The sequence below is a fragment of the Callithrix jacchus genome, chromosome 8 (genome assembly GCF_049354715.1).
Source record: "Callithrix jacchus isolate 240 chromosome 8, calJac240_pri, whole genome shotgun sequence".
Classification (NCBI taxonomy): Eukaryota; Metazoa; Chordata; class Mammalia; order Primates; family Cebidae; genus Callithrix; species Callithrix jacchus.
The window spans coordinates 8,885,900-8,905,456 of record NC_133509.1 but is presented as its reverse complement, the minus strand read 5'-3'; the positions used below and the strand labels follow the sequence as shown (position 1 = coordinate 8,905,456).

The following is a 19,557-nucleotide window of genomic DNA, read 5'->3' as shown; positions in this document are numbered from 1 at the left end:
AGATATAAGAAAAATTTATATAAAAATATTTAAATCATATTGACATGTGAATTTACTTTTGTTTTATTTCCCCATTTTCCTTCTTATAACTTCCATAATTTCACATAAAATTAATATCTAATTATTATAAAACTAGAAAATCCTGAAAAGCATTAATAAAAAAGCCATCTTTAATTCTAGCACCCTGTAATAAGTACGATCTCTTTTTGTCTGCCAGTTTGTCTAAATATATTTACCTAACTCTGTTAGCCATATTGGTAGTTTTCAACATTTCACATCTTTTTAAAAAAAATTTTTTTTGAGGCGGAGTTTCGCTCTTGTTACCCAGGCTGGAGTGCAATGGCGCGATCTCGGCTCACCGCAACCTCCGCCTCCTGGGTTCAGGCAATTCTCCTGCCTCAGCCTCCTGAGTAGCTGGGACTACAGGCACACGCCACCATGCCCAGCTGATTTTTTTTGTATTTTTAGTAGAGATGGGGTTTCACCACGTTAACCAGGATGGTCTCGATCTCTTGAGCTCGTGATCTACCCGCTCGGCCTCCCAAAGTGCTGGGATTACAGGTGTGAGCCACCGCGCCCGGCCCAACATTTCACGTCTTAAGTACCACCTGCTACCTACTACTTGATCAAAGAACTAAAGTGTCAAGGCAACAGAAACAGCCCACGTTTTACAAGTATATTTATATTTTTACACACATTATGTTAGTGCCTTAACAATTGTTATAAAGGCTTCGCCTCTAATGCAGATGTTTTCTGATCACTCTTGGTGACACTTGACCTACCAATTAAGAATGACTAGGTAGAACGGTCAAAATTTATGAGCAGCTGAAAGTCCGAATATGGGCCTTAGATCTTGTTAAACTAGTTTGGATGGTTACAGATAAGCACTGGCATCTGTGCAGATTACTCTGTGGGCTTGAATAGACTTCCCAATTATAATTTTGTGTAATTCATCATGACAGATTTGAATCCAGGAATATTTGTCTTTATGTAATATTAGTGCCTATATAATGCATAAGGACTTTTATTCCTCCTGACTTGCTAAACATGCTAGTCTTCATGACTGCTTTATTGTTCTGCGTCTAGGCAGGATGATATCCTGTATATTCTGCCTCCAAAACAACTCTTTACTGTGACTCTACCTCTTTGATCCTGAAGTTTCTTCCTTATTTTAGGTTTTAATTTCTTTTCATTGTATTATGGAAGTTTCCTCACTGCCTGTATTCTTTCATTTCCCTCCTGCTATATGCTATAGTATTTTCTTACCATTTGTGAGGTTTCTTTCCTCCTTTTCTTCCTTCATTGTAGTTTTTGATGATTTATTTTAGAAAATTTAAGAACTGTATATACACAGAAAATGAACTTTATTTTATGGAAATAACCACTGTGAGCATTATGGCATCATATGTTTTTTTTTTCTGTGTATGTGTGGAATGCACATTTGTGCATATATAGATACTTTTAAAATTAGATCAATCTGGGCATTCTTTTACCTGTAAAAAAAACCTCAATATTTTTTGAACATTTCCCCATGTCTACTTTTGTTTGTTTATAATACAGATGTATTGTGAGTTATGCCTTCTTGCTGGACATTTAGATCTTTAGGTTCTTTCCTTCCTTTCCTCCCTCCCTCCCTCCCTCCTTCTGTGCTTCCTTCTTTCCCTCCCAATATTGCAATATCCTTGTAGCTAAATTGCTTGGGCAGATCAATAGTTATTCTTTAGGATAGTTGAGTAATAACATAATCTCTGTTACGTATATTTTCTCTCTTTGTTTTGGTGGGTCTGGAATTTTTTATCTTAAAAGCCCTTCCTTAGTCTGGCCCCTGCCTGCCTTTCTGACCTGATTTCCTATCCTTTTCTCACACCCTTCATTTACACCAAACCAGCTGTGCTTTCAGAAATGTGCCCTACTCACACATATCATTTGCCCTCTTTTCTTGTCCACCCGGTAAATGCTCTTTTACCCTATGTGTGTTCTTGATTTCCCTAGTCAGTTAGGTGGCTCCTCCTTTTCATCTTGTGTGTGCTTCTATTGGAATATTTCTAAACTTTTAGGAAAGTATTAGTTTAGTACAGAAGTCGTTGCAGTTTTTGCCATTAAAAGTCATGGCAGACACCGCAGTTAGTTTTGCACCGTCCCCTCTACTAAGCTGAGTACCTTATCGCAGGGACATTGTTCAGTAATCTTTCTCTTTCCGGCACCTAACATATAATGGGTCCTTAATAAATGTTTCATTTTGAGATCTGGGGAAAAGCAGATCTCTAAAATGGCATAAAAAATTAAATATACTTTTAAATTTACCCCAAAATACCCTAAGAAAAAGTTACTCGATTGAAAAATGTTAATGGGGAACATAGCTACTATAGTTTTAAAAAAATGTGTCATAAATGATTAGGAAAATATATAAGTCATTTATGCCTGCATTTAGTGTTGAAACTATAGTTTTATTAGCCTTAGCATAATTTAAGTGAAATGAAAACTTCTTTCTTTTCTTTTTTTTTTTTGAGATGGAGTTTCGCTCTTGTTACCCAGGCTGGAGTGCCATGGCGCGATCTCGGCTCACCACAACCTCCGCCTCCTGGGTTCAGGCAATTCTCCTGCCTCAGCCTCCTGAGTAGCTGGGATTACAGGCACGCGCCACTGTGCCCAGCTAATTTTTGTATTTTTAGTAGAGACGGGGTTTCACCTTGTTGACCAGGATGGTCTCGATCTCTTGACCTCGTGATCCACCCGCCTCGGCCTCCCAAAGTGCTGGGATTACAGGCTTGAGCCACCGCGCCCGGCCTCTTCCTTAAGTTTTTATGTGAGCATGAATATTTAACTATGGTGTATCAACGAATTCAGGGATAGTGTTTAAAATTCGAGTCATGTCATAGTATTTTCATAGCAGCGTATGGATATAATAGAAGTTGGACTAGAAGCACATACAGTGATCATCGGGAAGGCAGCATGTTTGGAGACATGAAAAGACACCATGTTTCTGAAGAAAATATTAACCGATACCATAATTAAAGAACCGAGGATGATCGATCTGACCTTGTCATCATCTCTTTATATCTTCGGATTTTGGCTCAGTCATTCAAAATGATGGCTACTTTCTTTGGTCTTAAAGTTCTATCCAAAAAGCTCCAGCTTCTTTCCCATTGTTTTTTTAAATGTTAGCTAGTTAAATATTTTATAATTTCTTTTACACTGGGCTAACTTATAGTGTGCTACAGTTAATAACTCCTGACCGTATGTAGCAACTATTTTGTGCTGGTAGCTAAGTCAGTTTTGCTTATCACTGTTTTCTTCGCACTTAGCCCAGTTTCTTGCTGCTTGGTACTATATTATGATAGATTATACTAATTGGTGTGTTATTGTAATATTTTTTCCTCTTTTTCTTTTTTAAAGGTAATGTGGCTTTAGGTAATCTACAGATAAAAGAAAATGCCCTGGTAAGTTTTTTTTTTTAACTATGCTAATATCTCACTTAATTTGGTAAGTTCTTAGAAACGTTTGCTTATTAGGCATCCGATACCTGGTACAGAAAAAATAATGGAATCACTCAAAGAAGGACTACTTGTTTACCCAGTTGCTGTTGGAAAATCTGAGATTAAAGAGTTAGAAATTTTTCCCCCTAATAATCAAAATAGTATCTCTTGGAAAATGGAGTGTTTTTCCTTAATCTAATTTGACTGTACAGTTTTGTGGTTGACTTTTTCCTTACAGAAATATTTTTCTTCGGAAGTATCTTTACATATTTTTGAGATAAATGAGAGTTTAGTTTAAAATAATGTATCTAATAAATAATTATATTTTTGAAATATATTTACAGTCTTGCTTTATTATAGTAATATTAAGAGGTAAAATAGGATTTTCTGGACTCTAGCTCCAGAAAGTAATTTGTGTCATTTGAGTTGAAAACAAACAAAACCACGCCCCCCACCACTAGGTTTCTATTTAGCTTATTGGGCTAAATGTGAGTTTATGAAGTCACTTAATGAGTTTATTGTTTAGTTAATTTTTTCAGCTTTCTAACTCTTAATTTTTGTTTTTTTTTTGAGACGGAGTCCCACTCTGTCGCCCAGGCTGGAGTGTAGTAGTGCAATCTTGGCTCACTGCAACCTGCGCCTCCTGGGTTCAAACAGCTCTCCTGTCTCAGCCTCTCTAGTAGCTGGGATTACAGGTGCCTTGCCTGTAATTTGTGCTTATTGACAGCAAAGATTTTTAGTAGACATGGGGTTTTGCCCCGTTGGCCAGGCTGGTCTCCAACTCCAAACCTCAGGTGATCTGCCTGCCTTGGCCTCCCAAAGTGTTGGGATTACAGGTGTTGAGCCACTGCGCCTGTCCTAACTTCTTATTTTTTTTGATCTTTTAGCATGAGTTTAATCAACTTTAAAGTGGAGTTAAGTATAAAACAAAATTAGGTAAATCGATTATTTTAGTTAATTATTTCCTATATTGGTGGCCAGATTTTTATAGTATTAGAGTATAAAACAATAAGATGAGAAGTCGAGCCTGGCGTATAGTAGGTACTCAAAATATTGAACTATTTTTCTCTGTTTTATATAGGATGCTACAACTTCTAAATTTTAAACAGAAATTTAGACCTTTTGATTCTGTTGTTAAAGATAGGGTTTTTTTTTCTCTATTCATGACAATATAAATAGAATTGTAGTGACAGAATATATATCAGCATACTTAGGAGACAAATAATTTGTACTCTGTTTTAGCCTAATTAAAGTTTTGGTTGTAATTAAATAAACTATTTTGTGATTTATGTTTTTTATTAATTCAAAGTAGCCTCCTTTTTCTAGTTAAATTAGATTGATGAGGTCTCACTTTGATATGAGTTCTTTACATTTGTTTTTTGTGAAAATTATTTCAGGAGGATTAAAATGAGCATGAGGCCTCCTTTTCGGAAGTATGTACTTTGTATCCTGTGGAATGTGAATTTATTTTTCTTGTCCTCCAGAGGACAGAGCTGCCCTTATTGACAGCAGTTTTTTTTTTTTTTTTTTTGGGGGGGGGCTCTAGAAAAGACTTTTTATCCAAAGCTATTGTAATAGTATTTTGTTAATTCCTGTTTACCTAGAATGCAGATGTAATCAGTTGATCAGGTAAATTGATTATTTTGGTTATTACCTATATTTTGTGGGTCAAATTTTTATAGTATTAGTATATATTAAGTTACATCTAACAGAATGGCTGTACTAACTGGTTTAATTTTTAATAGTTCCAAAGACTCAGGTGATCATTATGAGTGTCAGTTATTGTTTAGTATTCTGTGAATAAAAACAGTTATTTGAACTTTTGACTCTTAAAAGATTCAAAAGTTAATAATAAACCTTCACTTACCTGTACTCCAAACAACTAGGTATAGGTAAGTGAAGGTTTATTATTATTCGTTGGTACCTGTCTGTAACTTACCTAAAGGAAATGCTAATTCGGTAAATAATATTTTGGGAATCTAGCTTTTCTTTTAAGATTTTAAAATTTATTCATTTACTAAATATATTTGAGTGAGAATTGTTCTGTATTGTTTTCGACTAATTTATGCAAAAAGACTATTCGTTTTCCTTGTTCTAGTATTTTAGATAAACATTGTCCATCTGTTTACATTCATTTGATTTGATTTTAATTTCCATTAGATTTGGTTTACTTAAAGCAAGTAATCAGTTTATCTGGTTATTTAACTACAAACTTTCTGTTTTTCCTATTTATCATTTTGTTTCTCTTGTGAATTCTTTAAAGTCAAAGCTTAAGTTGTAAAACTCATTTTTTTTTGAGATGGAGTTTTATTCTTGTCACTTAGGCTGGAGTGCAATGGCATGATCTCGGCTTACTGTAACCTCCGCCTGCCAGGTTCAGGCAGTTCTCCTGCCTAATCCTCCCAGGAAGCTAGGAGTACAGGCTCCTGCCACCACGATGGCTAATTTTTTAAAAGTTTTAAGTAGAGATGGGTTTTCTTCTTGTTGGCCAGGCTGGTCTCAAACTCCTGACCTTAGGTGATCCACCTGCCTTGGCCTCCCAAAGTGCTGGGATTACAGGCATGAGCCACCGTGCCTGGCCAATAAAATTTTTTTTAGTTATAAAACATGTCCTTTATGAGTTATTCAAATACAGAAAATTTGTTTTTTGTTTTTCTTTAGAGATGTATATTTAAATGATCAGACAAAAGTGATTTTTGGGTGGCTTAAGGATTTAAGATGTCCTTTACATTTTCTCTTTCTTCTCAAGAGTGAATTGGATGTTCCTTTTAAAGTCAAGGCTGGCCAAATTGGTAAGTACTTTAGTCTTCATTTGAATTATTCTTAGTCCTTTCAGTTTTCTATTTTGCTTGTGTTATCTAACCTAAAAAAATCTTTGACTAAAAGTGTGAGATATTTTTTAAATTACATTAATTAGAGCTTGTAGAGTTCTGAGCCTAATGTATATTATATATAAAATACGCATACTTCCTATTTTTATGACAAAAGGTGGAAAATGGAAGGATGTTTGTACTACAGTGGCATTCTTCAGGTTTTGGCTCCACCATGCAAAATATGCCCCCATTTTCACGTTAGATTTCCAAGTTTTATGTGCTTTTTCTTTAAATGTGAAAGTAGTATAATTTGCAGACTCCCGTAGGTAAACTGTAAATGGAGCTTATGTCCTTCATGTTTTGTTCAACCATTTTCACTTGATGTATTATGCAGCAATGTGGTTTGGAGGATATGTTTTGGTAAGTACAAAGTCTCTCTCTTTGCAGTTAAAACTCCCACACTAAGACTGTCTATAAGTAAATATATATCTTTGTGGAATACATTTTTTAATAGGGCATTTAATTTACAAAGTTTTCCCATGTAGTCCATGCTATCTGGTTTTTATTTTTATTTATTTAATTTATATTTTGAAAAAGTTTAGATTTAGGTGGTCCGTGTGCATGTTTGTTACATACATATATTGAGTAATCGTGGGGAATAGGTTTCTAGGAAAGATTACCTGTTGGATACAAAATTCACTCAAATATTGAACTTTGTATCCAACAGGTAATCTTTCAACCTTCACCCTTCTCCACAATCCCTACCTCACTGGGAGTCCCCAGTGTCTATTATTTTCATTAAATTTTTTTACTTATAATTTTTGTGGATACATAGTAGGAATATGTATTTACGGGGTACATGAGATATTTTGGTACAGCCATACAGTGTGTAATAATCACATCAGGATGAATTAGGTTTCCATCACCTCAAGTATTTATCCTTTCTTTGTGTTACAAACAATCTAATTAATACTCAGTTATTTTAAAATGTACAGTCAATCATCCTGTTGTGCTATCCAGTACCAGGTCTTATTCATTTTGTCTAACTATATTTTTGTATTCATTAACCATCCTCCCCTATTACTCTTCCTAGCCTCTAGTGACCATTGTTTTACTCTCTGTCTCCATGAGTTCAGTTATCTTAATTTTTAGTTACAACAAGTAAGTGAGTACATGTGAAGTTTGTCTATTTGTACTTGTCTTATTTCACTTAACGTAATGACCTCCATTTCCATCCATGTTGCCGCAAATGGAAGGATCTCACTCTTTTTATGGCTGAATAGTACTCCACTGTGTATATATACCACATTTTCTTTAATCATTCATCTATTGATAGACACTTAGGTTGCTTCCAAATCTTGGCTATTGTGAACGGTGCTGCATTAAACATCAGAGTGCAGGTATCTCTTCAATAAGCTGATTTCCTTTGTTTTGGTTGTAGACCTAGCAGTGGGATTGGTGGATCATATGGGAGTTCGATTTTTAGTTTTTTGGGAAACCCTTGAATTGTTCTCCATAGTGGCCATAATAATTTAGATTCCCACCAACAGTATGCAAGGTCTTCCTTTTCTCCACATCCTTGCCAGCATTTGTTATTGCCTGTCTTTTGGATAAAAGCCATTTTAAGTGAGGTGAGGTGGTATCTCATTGTAGTTTTGATTTGCGTTTCTCTGAGGATGTGATGTTGAGCACCTTTTCATGTACCTGTTTGCCATTTGTATGCCTATTTTTGAGAAATGTCTATTCAGATCTCTTGCCCATTTTCAAATCAGATTTTTAGATTTTTTTCTATAGAGTTGTTTGAGCTCCTTATATATTACGGTTATTAATTCCTTAACTCTTACTTGTCCTGGCAGTGTCTCTATGGAGCTCAGTGTACTCCAATGTCTATTAAGCATCTTTATGTCTGTGTGTGCCCATTGTTTAGATCCCACCATTAAGTGAGAATATACAATATTAGATTTTCCACCCTTGAGTTGGTTTACTTAAGATAATGGCCTCCAGCTTTATCCATCTTGCTGCAGGGGACATGATTTCATTCTTTTTTATGGCTGCATACTATTCCATGGTATATATGTATCACATGCTCTTTATCTAATCAACTGTTGATGGACATTTAGGTTGTTTGCATGACTCTGCTTTTGTGAATAGTGCTGTGATACAGACGAGTGAACATACGAGTGCAGCTGTCTTTTTTAATATAATGATTTATTTTCCTTTTGGTAGATACTCAGTAATGGGATTGCGGGGTCTATTTTTAGTTTCTTGCGATAGCTCCATCCTGTTTTTCATAGAGGTTAAACCAGTCTGCACTTTCACCAACAGTACACAAGTGGTCCCTTTCATTTATGTCCATGCCAATATCTGTTATATTTTGACTTTTTGGTAATAGCTGTTCTAGCTGGTGTGAGATAGTATCTCAGTGTGGTGTGAATTTTTATTTCTCTGATGCTTAATTATCTCGAACATTTTTTTCATGTGTTTGTTGACTGCTTATATTTCTTCTTTTGAGAAATGTGTATTTCCTTTGCTGTTTTTAATGGGATCTTTTTTTTCCTTGTTCATTTGTTTGAGTTCCTTATAGATTCTGAATATCAGTCCTTTGTTGGAGGCATAATTTGCAAATATTTTCTCCCTTTCTGTAGTTTGTTTGTTTACTGTGTTGATTATTTCTTTCGCTTTGCAGAAGATTTTTATTTTTATTTTTAAAAAATTAATTAATTAGTTAATTAATTTAGAGACAACGTCTTGCTCTGTTGTCCAGCCTGGAATGCTGGAGCACAATCATGGCTTACTGCAGCCTCGACCCGTGGGGCTCCAGGGATTCTCCTGCCTCTGCCTCCCAAGTTGCTGACATGACGGATGTGTCACCATACTCGGCTCATTTTTGTATTTTTTGTAGTGGCAGGGTTTTGCCATGTGGCCCATGGCATTCTTGAACTATTGGGCTCAAGTGATCTACCTGCCTTGGCCTCCCCGAATGCTGGGATTACAAGCCCGAGTCACCACGCTCGTCCTAGAAGCTTCTTAGTTCAACTAGTCCCATTTGTTTAATTTTGTTTTTCTTGAATTTGCTTTTAGGGTCTTTGTCATAAACTCTTTGCCTACGCTTAATGTACAGATGAGTTTTTCCTCAGTTTTCTTCTAGGAATTTTACAGTTTCAGGTTTTATGTTTAGGATTTACTTAAAAAAATATATATAAATTACAATTCAAGATGGCTTACTCTTACTTTAGAATTCTACTTGTTGGAAGAATTCTTTCTTCCAACTTTATCACCCTGCTATTACACCATATCGCTTTTATTCTCTATTCAGTATTCTCTATTATAGGAAGGCTTTGTCTTTCACTACTCTAGCGTCTCTTAGCAATTATTTGGATATTGTGTTTGGGTCATTTTACATGATATATATGTTTCCTTTTAATATATAAGAATATTTTTATGTTTTTGTCTCTTGAAACAGGAGAAATTTTCTTAGATTGAAAGCATCTTTAGGCATGTACAGTCTTTATAATTCCCCTTTTTTGGGGTATACCAAGTATTTATATTAGTCGTTAAATTTCTGCTTAGGCTAAAATATTATGCCTAACCTGTAGCGTCACTGTGGGTAATTAAGCTCAAGTGTGATTTGGTTTTCTAAGAGCTAGACGTATTTCTGGGTACACTTGAGTTATCCTTTTTCTTAAAAATTTAAAAAGTTTTCTGATATGTAAAAGGAGGGAGTAATATATAAAAAACTCAATTCTAGGATCCTTTTGAGAAGTTGGGGGATAATTAGGATAAATGTAGAGAAGAAAAGCTTTAGGGAAAGATAGTCCCTTTCTGGTATGCTAGTTAAAGTGATATTTCCCACTTTTTCAATCTTATGCTCACCAAGAAGTCAATCACATACGTTTTGTTAGGAGATTTTGATATAATTACAAATATGACAGTAGCCATTGTAAATATAAAATCGTTGGACCTAGAAATGAATGCTGTAGACTTCTCTGACATATGAGCCATTTGAGAAACTCAGCAGGTTTCCAAGCTGAAGAGAAATGAAAATCTAAGTGGAGAAATAATTTGATATTTTATTCTTGGAAATAGATACCAGGTAAAACTGGCTTACCTCCATATCTGTCTAGGGGACCCCAAATATTCCGTCTTATAATACATTATTTTATTTTCTCTTTAGTTTGTTATACAGTTTTTCAGTTCTTTGAACTTTGAGCATTTTCATTTAAAAATGATTTTAAATATAAAAAACCACCAGTGATTCTGGTGGTGTAAGTAACTTAATTATTCACATACAAGCATGACTTAGTTGAATCAGAATCTTTTCTCCTGAAAATCTTGATTACTAGCTCTGAGAGAACTATAGATTTTAAATACAATTTAAAAAATTATGACGAAGGAAGATATTTTATTTTGGAACATGTAAAGCTTTATGTGTAGGAAAGGTTTGGTTAGAGTTGATGTAGAAAGGCAGACTGGATACCTTTTGCTGCCTAGAGACCTGGAAAGGGGATACTAGAGATTGGGGTAAGAAACACGGAAGTATTTTAACAGATTTTGCCCATTTCAAAATTTAGCTGAGAGTGTGCCCTTTTTGTCTTCTCTCCTTTGCCCTGAATAGGCTTTCAATAAAACCCCAAATGTGGGACAGTAATACTAGGGCCATAGTTCGTCTGTGTCATGAGTGAAAGCTTTTGTGGGCTTGCCTCAGGAGGACCTGACATTAATGCCATTGTTTCCAAGGGAGGATATGTGTTCTGTCTTTTAAGGGATTTATAAATAGATATTTGGAATATAACTGGTCTGAGTTGTCTGTGACTCATAACGCTATTCTTGAAACAGTATGCCTTGCCTTTAGAGTTTGCCTCTTCCTGTTGTGATAATTTGGTATACTCTCAAAATTCCATTTGCACAAGGTTCTTTGCATCTCTTCTCTGTGTTGCTGCTTCAATTGCTGGTAGCTTGTGTAGATATTATTACTGTTCATCTGTAAAGATTTATTTGTTGATGTGGATAGAAGAGCATGTGCAATATTAATACTATCAACTGCTGTGCACCAAATCTGGTTCAGCATCCTTACTGGTAATCTGGTCACTGCTTAAGTCACTAGATAGACTAAACAATTAACTTCACTTCTCTAGGACTGAGTTTCCTTTTTTTTTAGGTTTGAAATAATAGCTGCCTTATTCATTTTACAGTTTTTGAATATTAAATGGATAATGGTTATCAAAATATTTTGTATCGAAAAATAAAAATTACAATGTGAATTTTTACTTAAGAGTAATTTTACGTGGAAAAGACCGTTGTAAACTTTAGTGCTGGAGTTTTTTCATCTTTTTTTTAGTGATATACATACTATATGCATGAAGAGTTTTTTATACTTTTTCTCTAATGGAAAGTGAGAGAATTATGTCTTCTTGAGCAGTCAAATAAGAATTTAAGGTTGAAATTATGTTTCTTTAGATAAATTAACTTTGAAGATTCCTTGGAAAAACCTTTATGGAGAAGCAGTTGTTGCGACCCTAGAGGGATTATACCTGCTTGTTGTCCCTGGAGCAAGTACGTTATTTTCGGTTATAACCACTCATTAACATCACATTGAAATTCAGTTGTTACCTAAGTATTTTCGTACATTTATTTATTAAGATAGAAGGTAATTTAAATAAACCAATCATACATATGTGCATACATTTTGAATATGTATGAACATATATAACTACATTTGTGTATAAAGTATTTTTGTTGTTGAAAATTTAATTTATTTTTGCAATTTATTCTTTCTGTGAGTACTTGTTTTGCAACTAGGGCTTCCAGTTGAGCTGAATTAGGCTCAGCTAATAGGAAATGAAGTGAAAGAAATCTTTGAAAGTATCCTGATGTGTTAATCTGCAGATTTCAAGATTGAAAAATTTATTTTTTTCCCCATTTTATTGCTTCGGGTTTTGAGAGAATGTTCTCTCAAAAATTTGTAAAATTGGTGATATTTTCCTTAGAAATTGTAGTATTTTAATTTTTAATTAATGTTTTAAAATAATGATGTTTAAGTAATATCTTTATTTTTTTTCATTTGTAAGAACAATATAATGTTAAGTTTGGACATTTTAGGGAAAATTTACAATTTCTCAACCATTATACAAATACAATTTTAATTTTTACATTTTGCTCTTCAGTCTTTAGCCTATGACTACGTGATTTTCAGTAGCTGCTACCACATTATATATACAGCATTGGTCTGGCCTTTTATTATATACATTTTTGATGTGTTTGACAGTTTTCATGATGGCAATGACAGTTTTGAAAGGCTGTATGGTACTCTGTTGTGGGCTAATAACTGCTTTTTGCTTTATAGTCAGTATTATAAATATGTCATTATAGATCTTTTTAATTCTTTTTTTTTTTTTTTTTGAGATGAAATTTTGCTCTTGTTGGCCAGGCTAGAGTACAGTGGCGAATTCTCGGCTCACTGCAACCTCCGCCTCCTGGGTTCAAGCGATTCTCCTGTCTTAGCCTCCTAGGTAGCTGGGATTACAGTCATGTGCCACCACATCTGGCTAATTTTTTGTATTTTTAGTAGAGATGCGGTTTCACCATGTTGGCCAGGATAGTCTTGATCTCTTGACCTCGTGATCCAGCAGCTTCGGCCTCCCGAAGTGCTGGGATTACAGGTGTGAGCCACCGCGCCTGGCCAGATCTTTTTAATTCTTTTGTGTTATTTCCTTACATTGCATGATCAGAAAGAGATTACTAGATAAAAAGGGCTTATATATTTTCTGATTGTTGATACATATTCTGAATTACTTTTTGAAAGTTTAAAAAATCAATATATATTGATCCCAGGTAGTATTAGATATTAAATTATTTTGTAATTTCTTAAAATTGAGCACTGACAGAGCAATATTCTGGTGTGCTTTCCGTACTCCTTCTGTTTCTCCTTGTCTTTGTTTCACCCCCCTCCTCTCTCCCTTTTTCCTACCTTCCTTTCTCGCTGTAATTTCTTTTCCTCCCTCCTCCTTTTTGTGTTTAAGTTTTTGTAAGCGAATAGGAATGATATGTGTTTAAACATTTTGTAAAACTTTTCTAAAAATTTGAAAGTATTTTTGTATTGCAGAAAGATTACATACTTACACAATCATAAGGAGGCCGAACTTTTTCCATTTGTTTATTTATGAATTCCATTTGTGTGAATTGACTATATATTTTTAGGTATCAAGTACGATGCTGAAAAAGAAGAAAAATCCTTGCAGGATATTAAACAGAAGGAGCTATCCCGAATTGAAGAAGCCCTTCAAAAAGCAGCAGAAAAAGGTAAAAAGTTCGTTTTAGATAAACTTAGATATAGCTATATTTTAGATATATTTAGTTTCCTTTAAAGAGGATGCTTTCATAAGCCTTCATAAGCTGCAGTTGTAAAGAAATAATTTTTAAAAAGTCTCAAAATATTGGTTATATTTTCATGACTCACATTCAGGAAAAAGTTACTGCCTTTTTTCTGTGTTTTATCATGTTGCTAATTTGATTTTTCCACTTTTCTTAATTAGTCATTTTTATTGTGCTACTTTAGGAGACTTTCCAAATTTAGAGTATTTGCAGGCCTGTTTATTTTGGCCAAATGTTAATAGTTTCTTTGTGTGCGTTTTTACCTGTGTTCTTGCTAGGTAACGAGGTAGAGCATAATGCAATAGTGAAATGGTGTTTAGGGAATGCTGCTGTAATTCTAGTGCCAGCTGTCTCCCTTTGTGTTGTACAGGATAATAAAAAGCAGCAAAACACAGAAACAACCCGATTCTTCAGGGTTTAACATTTTAACATCTTGCCTTATGTTTACATTTTTGTTTTTATCTAAAATAAATCTGATGACCTTGATTTGTGTTATAGAGCAAGAATAAGGGGAAGATGAAAGAGCATCTGTAGAGTGATGAATTGAAGGACTTTTCTAGACATCCAGTGTTTATCTCTTTTAAGTCAATCAGCAATTGCTGATTAGGGTATAAAGGTCATTAGCATTTTATATAACTTTTATGTTATTTGGTGGCATGTGTATATATTTTTATGATGAAGATAGTCTTGATTGAAAGATAAAGCAAATATTGAGTTAGAAATTATGTTAATTGTATTTAGATATAATAAGATTTCTTTTCTTAGCTTAAGCTGCTGACTTAATTGACTCAATTAGAACTCTTTTTTAAAAATAGCTTGTTCCTTAAAGTTTTTAATCAGAGTTTTAAATTCTTGCTCCAGGTATTTTTTTTCTTGTGCAGAAATACTGATTATTTTATTAAAAGTTACTAAGCTATTTAAAAAACAGAGGTTACCATAATGGAAGAAATTTTCTAAAAGTCTCAACATTTTTCTTCCTTATTTTCACTCTTAAGCTTATTGTCTTCCTGCTGAAGCTTAAGTATGTGTATTTTTAGGAAAACAGTTTTTTAAAAATTTATATCACCTTCGTGTGGCAAATAAAGGAAGACGAGAATGGTTTTGTTTCATGACAGTTCAGTGTGATTTTTTTCTTTATATTCAATTTTGGCTAATTAACATATATAAAAATAGTACTATAAAAATGACCATAATTGGAGAGCACTAGAGTTTCACTTTTTTTCTTTAAACTGTTCAGATTAGGATATTGACATATGTATATTCATCAACAAGTGTATTGATATATACTTAGATATACTGATATAACATATAATTACATATTTGTCATTTATAATTCCATAAGTGATATATATATATATATATATAATTAATAACCAAATCTCAAACTCCACCTTTTTTAAAGATGGAGCATAACTTGTGTTTGCTTAAAAAATGCTTTTGTATTTTAAGTCACCTGTAAGAAAAGACATGGTATATAGTCTCATTTGTTTTAGTAGTTGACAGTTTAATTGGTAATATGATTATCTATTTTACACACATTTCATACATAGGAAATTTTGACTCCTGGGTCTTCAGTGCTGAGAAAACTGATAATTGGGTCTCACAAAGAGGCTATTATGAATGGTTCGACATAAAGGATGTACATCTGTAGTATTTTGTGTGAATGGAACTCTTAGGCCTATGCTGTATATAGTAATGACGTTATAGTTTGGATGATAAAATTTAAGTTTTTTTAAATACAGAATTGAAATTCAACAAGTGAAACTTTTAACATGCTGTTTTAACATGTTATATTTGTCAAAAAAAGTTTTGAGTCTATAAGATGAATTCAGGAATTGGGAAGTTTATTTAGATTATTCTTTTCTTAACTGTTAAGAAATACATTTAATTATGTTGCAGTTTTTTTTCTCTTTTCTATGGATATGAGTCACATCTTATAATATTATTCATGTGACTGATAGAAGACAACCCTGACCTTTATATAGTTTACATTTTACCATTATTAATAATTATTAATTATACTTTATTTTTCTACTTTTTATTGATATTGAAAGCACAAAAGCACCATTGCACGTATATAGGGACTCAGAGAGGGAAGGGAAGGAGGTGATTCAACTCTAAGCAGCAGATGATAAAAATGAAAACAGTTATGCTGATCGGCTCAAAAAAATCATTTTGACTTAGGTTGTTTTATTTGATAAAAATATACTGTTTCCCACTATCATAGGAATAAAAGGAAATTGAAATGTAACTATGAGTTCATTTTTAGAAAATTTGCTCGACTGCAAAAATAAACTCTTTGATGTTTTTCTCCTTTTATTTCTTTGGAGTGAGTCTATTTTCCTGTGAAGGCTATCATAAAGAGAAAGATTAAATTCCTAGTAAGTCCAAAAGATTTGCAAATGCTAGATTCTGTGCCTAAGATGTTGGATTTTATCAAAGTAATACGTACACACACTTGAAAATCAATATTTTGGCCAAAAAGACATGATGAAAAATGGCAGTTCATTCAGACCAACTCCTTTGAGTTAAATATATATATATATATATCTATATATATTTAGAGAGTGAGAGAGAGAGCGAGAGAGAGAGAGAGAGATACAGAATCTCGCTCTGTCGCCAGGCGCTGGAGTGCAGTGGTGGGATCTTGGCTCACTGCAACCTCCGCCTCCTGGGTTCAAGCATTTGTCCTGCCTCAGCCTCCTGAGTAGCTGGGACTACAGGCGCACGACACCATGCCCAGCTAATTTTTGTATTTTTTAGTAGAGACGGGGTTTTGCCATGTTGGCCAGGATGGTCTCAATCTTTTGACCTCGTGATCCGCCTGCCTCGGCCTCCCAAAGGGTTGGGATTACAGGCGTGAGCCACTGCGCTCGGCCTGAGTTAATAATATATATATATTTAGCAATGTTAACATCTGTCATTAATCTAGTTCATTAATATAGGGCATTATCTAGGGCTTCCTGTTACGGTAGTGAAGGAGTTTACTTCTCTATCTCCTTGCACCCTGAATTCTCCTTCCCATTTTCTCATAATAAGGACATACCATTTTTGGTCAATTACTAGTCAGTACTTAGATTACCATGACAATACAATTATTGTTTACTGCGCAGGTTAGATGATATATGTGTTAGGCAGTTCTTGTATTGCTATAAAGGAATACCTGAGACTGGATAATTTATGAAGAAAAGAGTTTTAATTGGCTCACAGTTCTGCAGGCTTTATAGGAAGCATGGTGCTATCACTTGCTCCTGGTGAGGGCCTCAGGAGGCTTTCAATCATGGCAGGAGGTGAAGTGAAAGCAGGCATTACATCATTTATGGGGGACCCACCCCCGTAATCCAATCATTTCACGTCAGGCCCCACCTCTAACTTTGGGAATCACATTTGAACATGAGATTTGGAGGGGACTGATATCCAAACCATATGAGTGTACTATGACTGTATTTCCTTTCTTTTACAACCTTTTGGTTTTCGTGAATTTGTCAATACTTTATTTGCTTAGTCTTATATGTAAATTTATCTTTAATTCTTTTTCACATGCTACATGAAATTTGTCTGTTATCTGAGTATTGACTTTGTTTTCCAATCACGTAAAGCCATCTGTTGGTCCTCTCTACCCCGCTCTTGTCTTTTGGAGTTTCCCCTCTGAACCGATTGTTTTTTAGACCAGTGCACAGTTGTCATCTTAGGACTGGTCTTAATTGCTCTTCTGTGGTTAATTCCCTGTTTCCTGGGTCCTTTGCCTTCTTTTTCTTCCTTAGCTTACTCATTTGTTTTGCTAGAGCACATCTAGAAGCTTTTAAGAATGGTTGCATTGGGTATAATTTTGAAAATTCTTTCAAGGCTGAATGTCTTTGTGTTTTACCTACACTTGTTTGCTGTGTCTGGGGCTAGAATGCTAGGTTAGAAATTAGAATTTTGGAGGGAATGTTTTCTAGCTTCCAGGTTCTTTTGAAAAAAGTCTGATGCCAGTCTGTACATTGTTGGAAGCAAAAAAAAAAAAATTACAGAGTCCTTGGACCCTCCTGTCAATTCAAAGACCTTACATTTTAAATGGGCAAATAAGAAATTTGCATAATAATAAGCAAGAGAAAGTGTTGAGTCCCATCAAAGAGGTACAGACTGTTTTCTGGGAGTTCAGAATGAACATGTCATAGTCAGTCAAGCAGATCAGGATAGATACTGTGACGGTGTGTATTTCAAGTGCGTTTAAAGGATGGATCTGCAAAAAGGAGAGCAGGCATAATAGGTACAGGAGGAAGTGAGGTGGAAAAGTATAGATCATCTGTGGGCACAGCTAACAGTTTGGTAGTCTGATAGAGACTAGTTGGATTTAGGGTTGGAAAGCCAAGTTTAGATGAGTTTTTAGAGATTTGCATGCTCTAATGATGTTAATGGTAGTGACAGTGAAAGCAGCTGACCTTTATCGAGCATTTACTATTCACCAATCACTCTTCAAAATACTTTATATGAATTAACCCGTTAATAGTCACATGCCGTGTAAGTGCTGTTGTCCCATCTTACAGCTGAGGAAAGTGAAAGTTAAATAACTTGTTCTAGGTAACATGGTTAGAAAATAGCAGAGCTTGAACCCAGTCTGGCTCTAGATCTTGTATTCTTAACCCTGTGCAATGTGAACTTTCATCTGTAGCCAGTGGGGAAGTAAGTTTTCCTTTTTCTTTCTTTAAGAGTCCAAGGAATCACATGATCAGAGCTATGATTTAAGGAAGTTAAACTTGCAGTGTTGTCTAGTGTAGACTGGATTTGGAGAGTGGAGTGGCAGATGCTGTCTAGCCATCATTAACAAGAATGGACGTAAAGGATTCAGACAGTGTATCCAAAGAGACCAGATCACACTACAGTAAGACGAGATCATTTCAGCTGACTGTAAAATTAGTGTCCAATATCACAGTAATATTTTATTCTGAAAATGGGCAAAATGGCATGCAAAAAGAGAACCAAAATAGCAGATTTTTGCACTGTTTGAAAACTTGTCAAAGATTGCAGTGAGCCATTAGGCACAATTGATATTTATCTGCCTCACATAATTTGAAATGATTATTATAATTTTAGTTGTTAAGTAATTTTAATATTATGAAAATAAAGTTTTCATGTTAAAAGAACAAAAATGGTGTCACTGTGAATATTTCCTTGGAAATAAATAGTTTTGGTGTCACCAAATTTTAATTGTTCTGTTACATGATTTCTAATTATTTGAAATTAAGTTTAGGCATATTTTACCTGTGAAATTAAAGTTGTCTTTAAATTGCTTTGCATTTTGATTACTGCTGCCATGTGGATGCAGGCACACATTCGGGGGAGTTTATATATGGCTTGGAAAACTTTGTTTACAAGGACATCAAGCCTGGTGGGTATGCATGGTTAATTATATTCAGCTATGCCAACATATTCTTGTATATGCTTGTGCTTTTGGTGGAGTCCGTTTGATGGCACGCCATCCTTTTAGAAAATATGGAAATGTAATTTGTGATTTCCCCCTTTACCATCGTTTCCTTTTCCTTACCTGTAGTCATTTATTCATTCACTAAATATTTGAGTGTCTTCTTGTGGCAGTCACCGTGCTGGATGATGCCGGATGTTTGTGGGGTGAACAGACATAATTCACTGTTATTATGAATTTTATAATGTGATCTACAAATAACTTTCAGATTTGTCTCCCAGTTCGACGTTAGTTCTAGAGTTCTGAATTAAGTAGTTTCTGAATTAAGCAGTTCCTCTCTGATAGTGGCGATTTTGAAACGTAAAAAGCAATAAAGTGGATTTTTAAAACAAATTCAGAACCTTGATAGGAGGTGTTCCTCTGAGCGCCCTCTCATGTCCTCTTTGATTCATTTCACCTCTGTAGTGGCTCTGGAAGTGCCTCTAGACTGCTC

The 19,557-nt window shown here is 34.6% G+C and overlaps 1 protein-coding gene across 6 annotated transcripts in view; it reads left to right on the top strand.

The window, feature by feature from the left end:
• Window positions 1-19,557, top strand: part of VPS13C (vacuolar protein sorting 13 homolog C) — a 196,197-nt gene that overhangs the window by 10,216 nt on the left and 166,424 nt on the right. For 3 of the 6 annotated variants that reach the window (XR_013520680.1, XM_035258763.3, XM_054239323.2), the window contains exons 2-6: window positions 3,397-3,440; window positions 6,226-6,268; window positions 11,747-11,842; window positions 13,487-13,588; window positions 18,969-19,031. Coding sequence is in view for 4 of the 6 variants with exons in the window: in XM_035258763.3 (XP_035114654.3) it covers window positions 3,397-3,440; window positions 6,226-6,268; window positions 11,747-11,842; window positions 13,487-13,588; window positions 18,969-19,031 (348 nt within the window). In the remaining 2 variants the exon portion in view is untranslated. Of the gene's footprint in view, window positions 1-3,396; window positions 3,441-6,225; window positions 6,269-6,683; window positions 6,710-11,746; window positions 11,843-13,486; window positions 13,589-18,968; window positions 19,032-19,557 lie in introns of all 6 variants that reach the window. The other 3 variants (XM_035258764.3, XM_054239324.2, XM_078333289.1) reach the window with 2 other exon arrangements.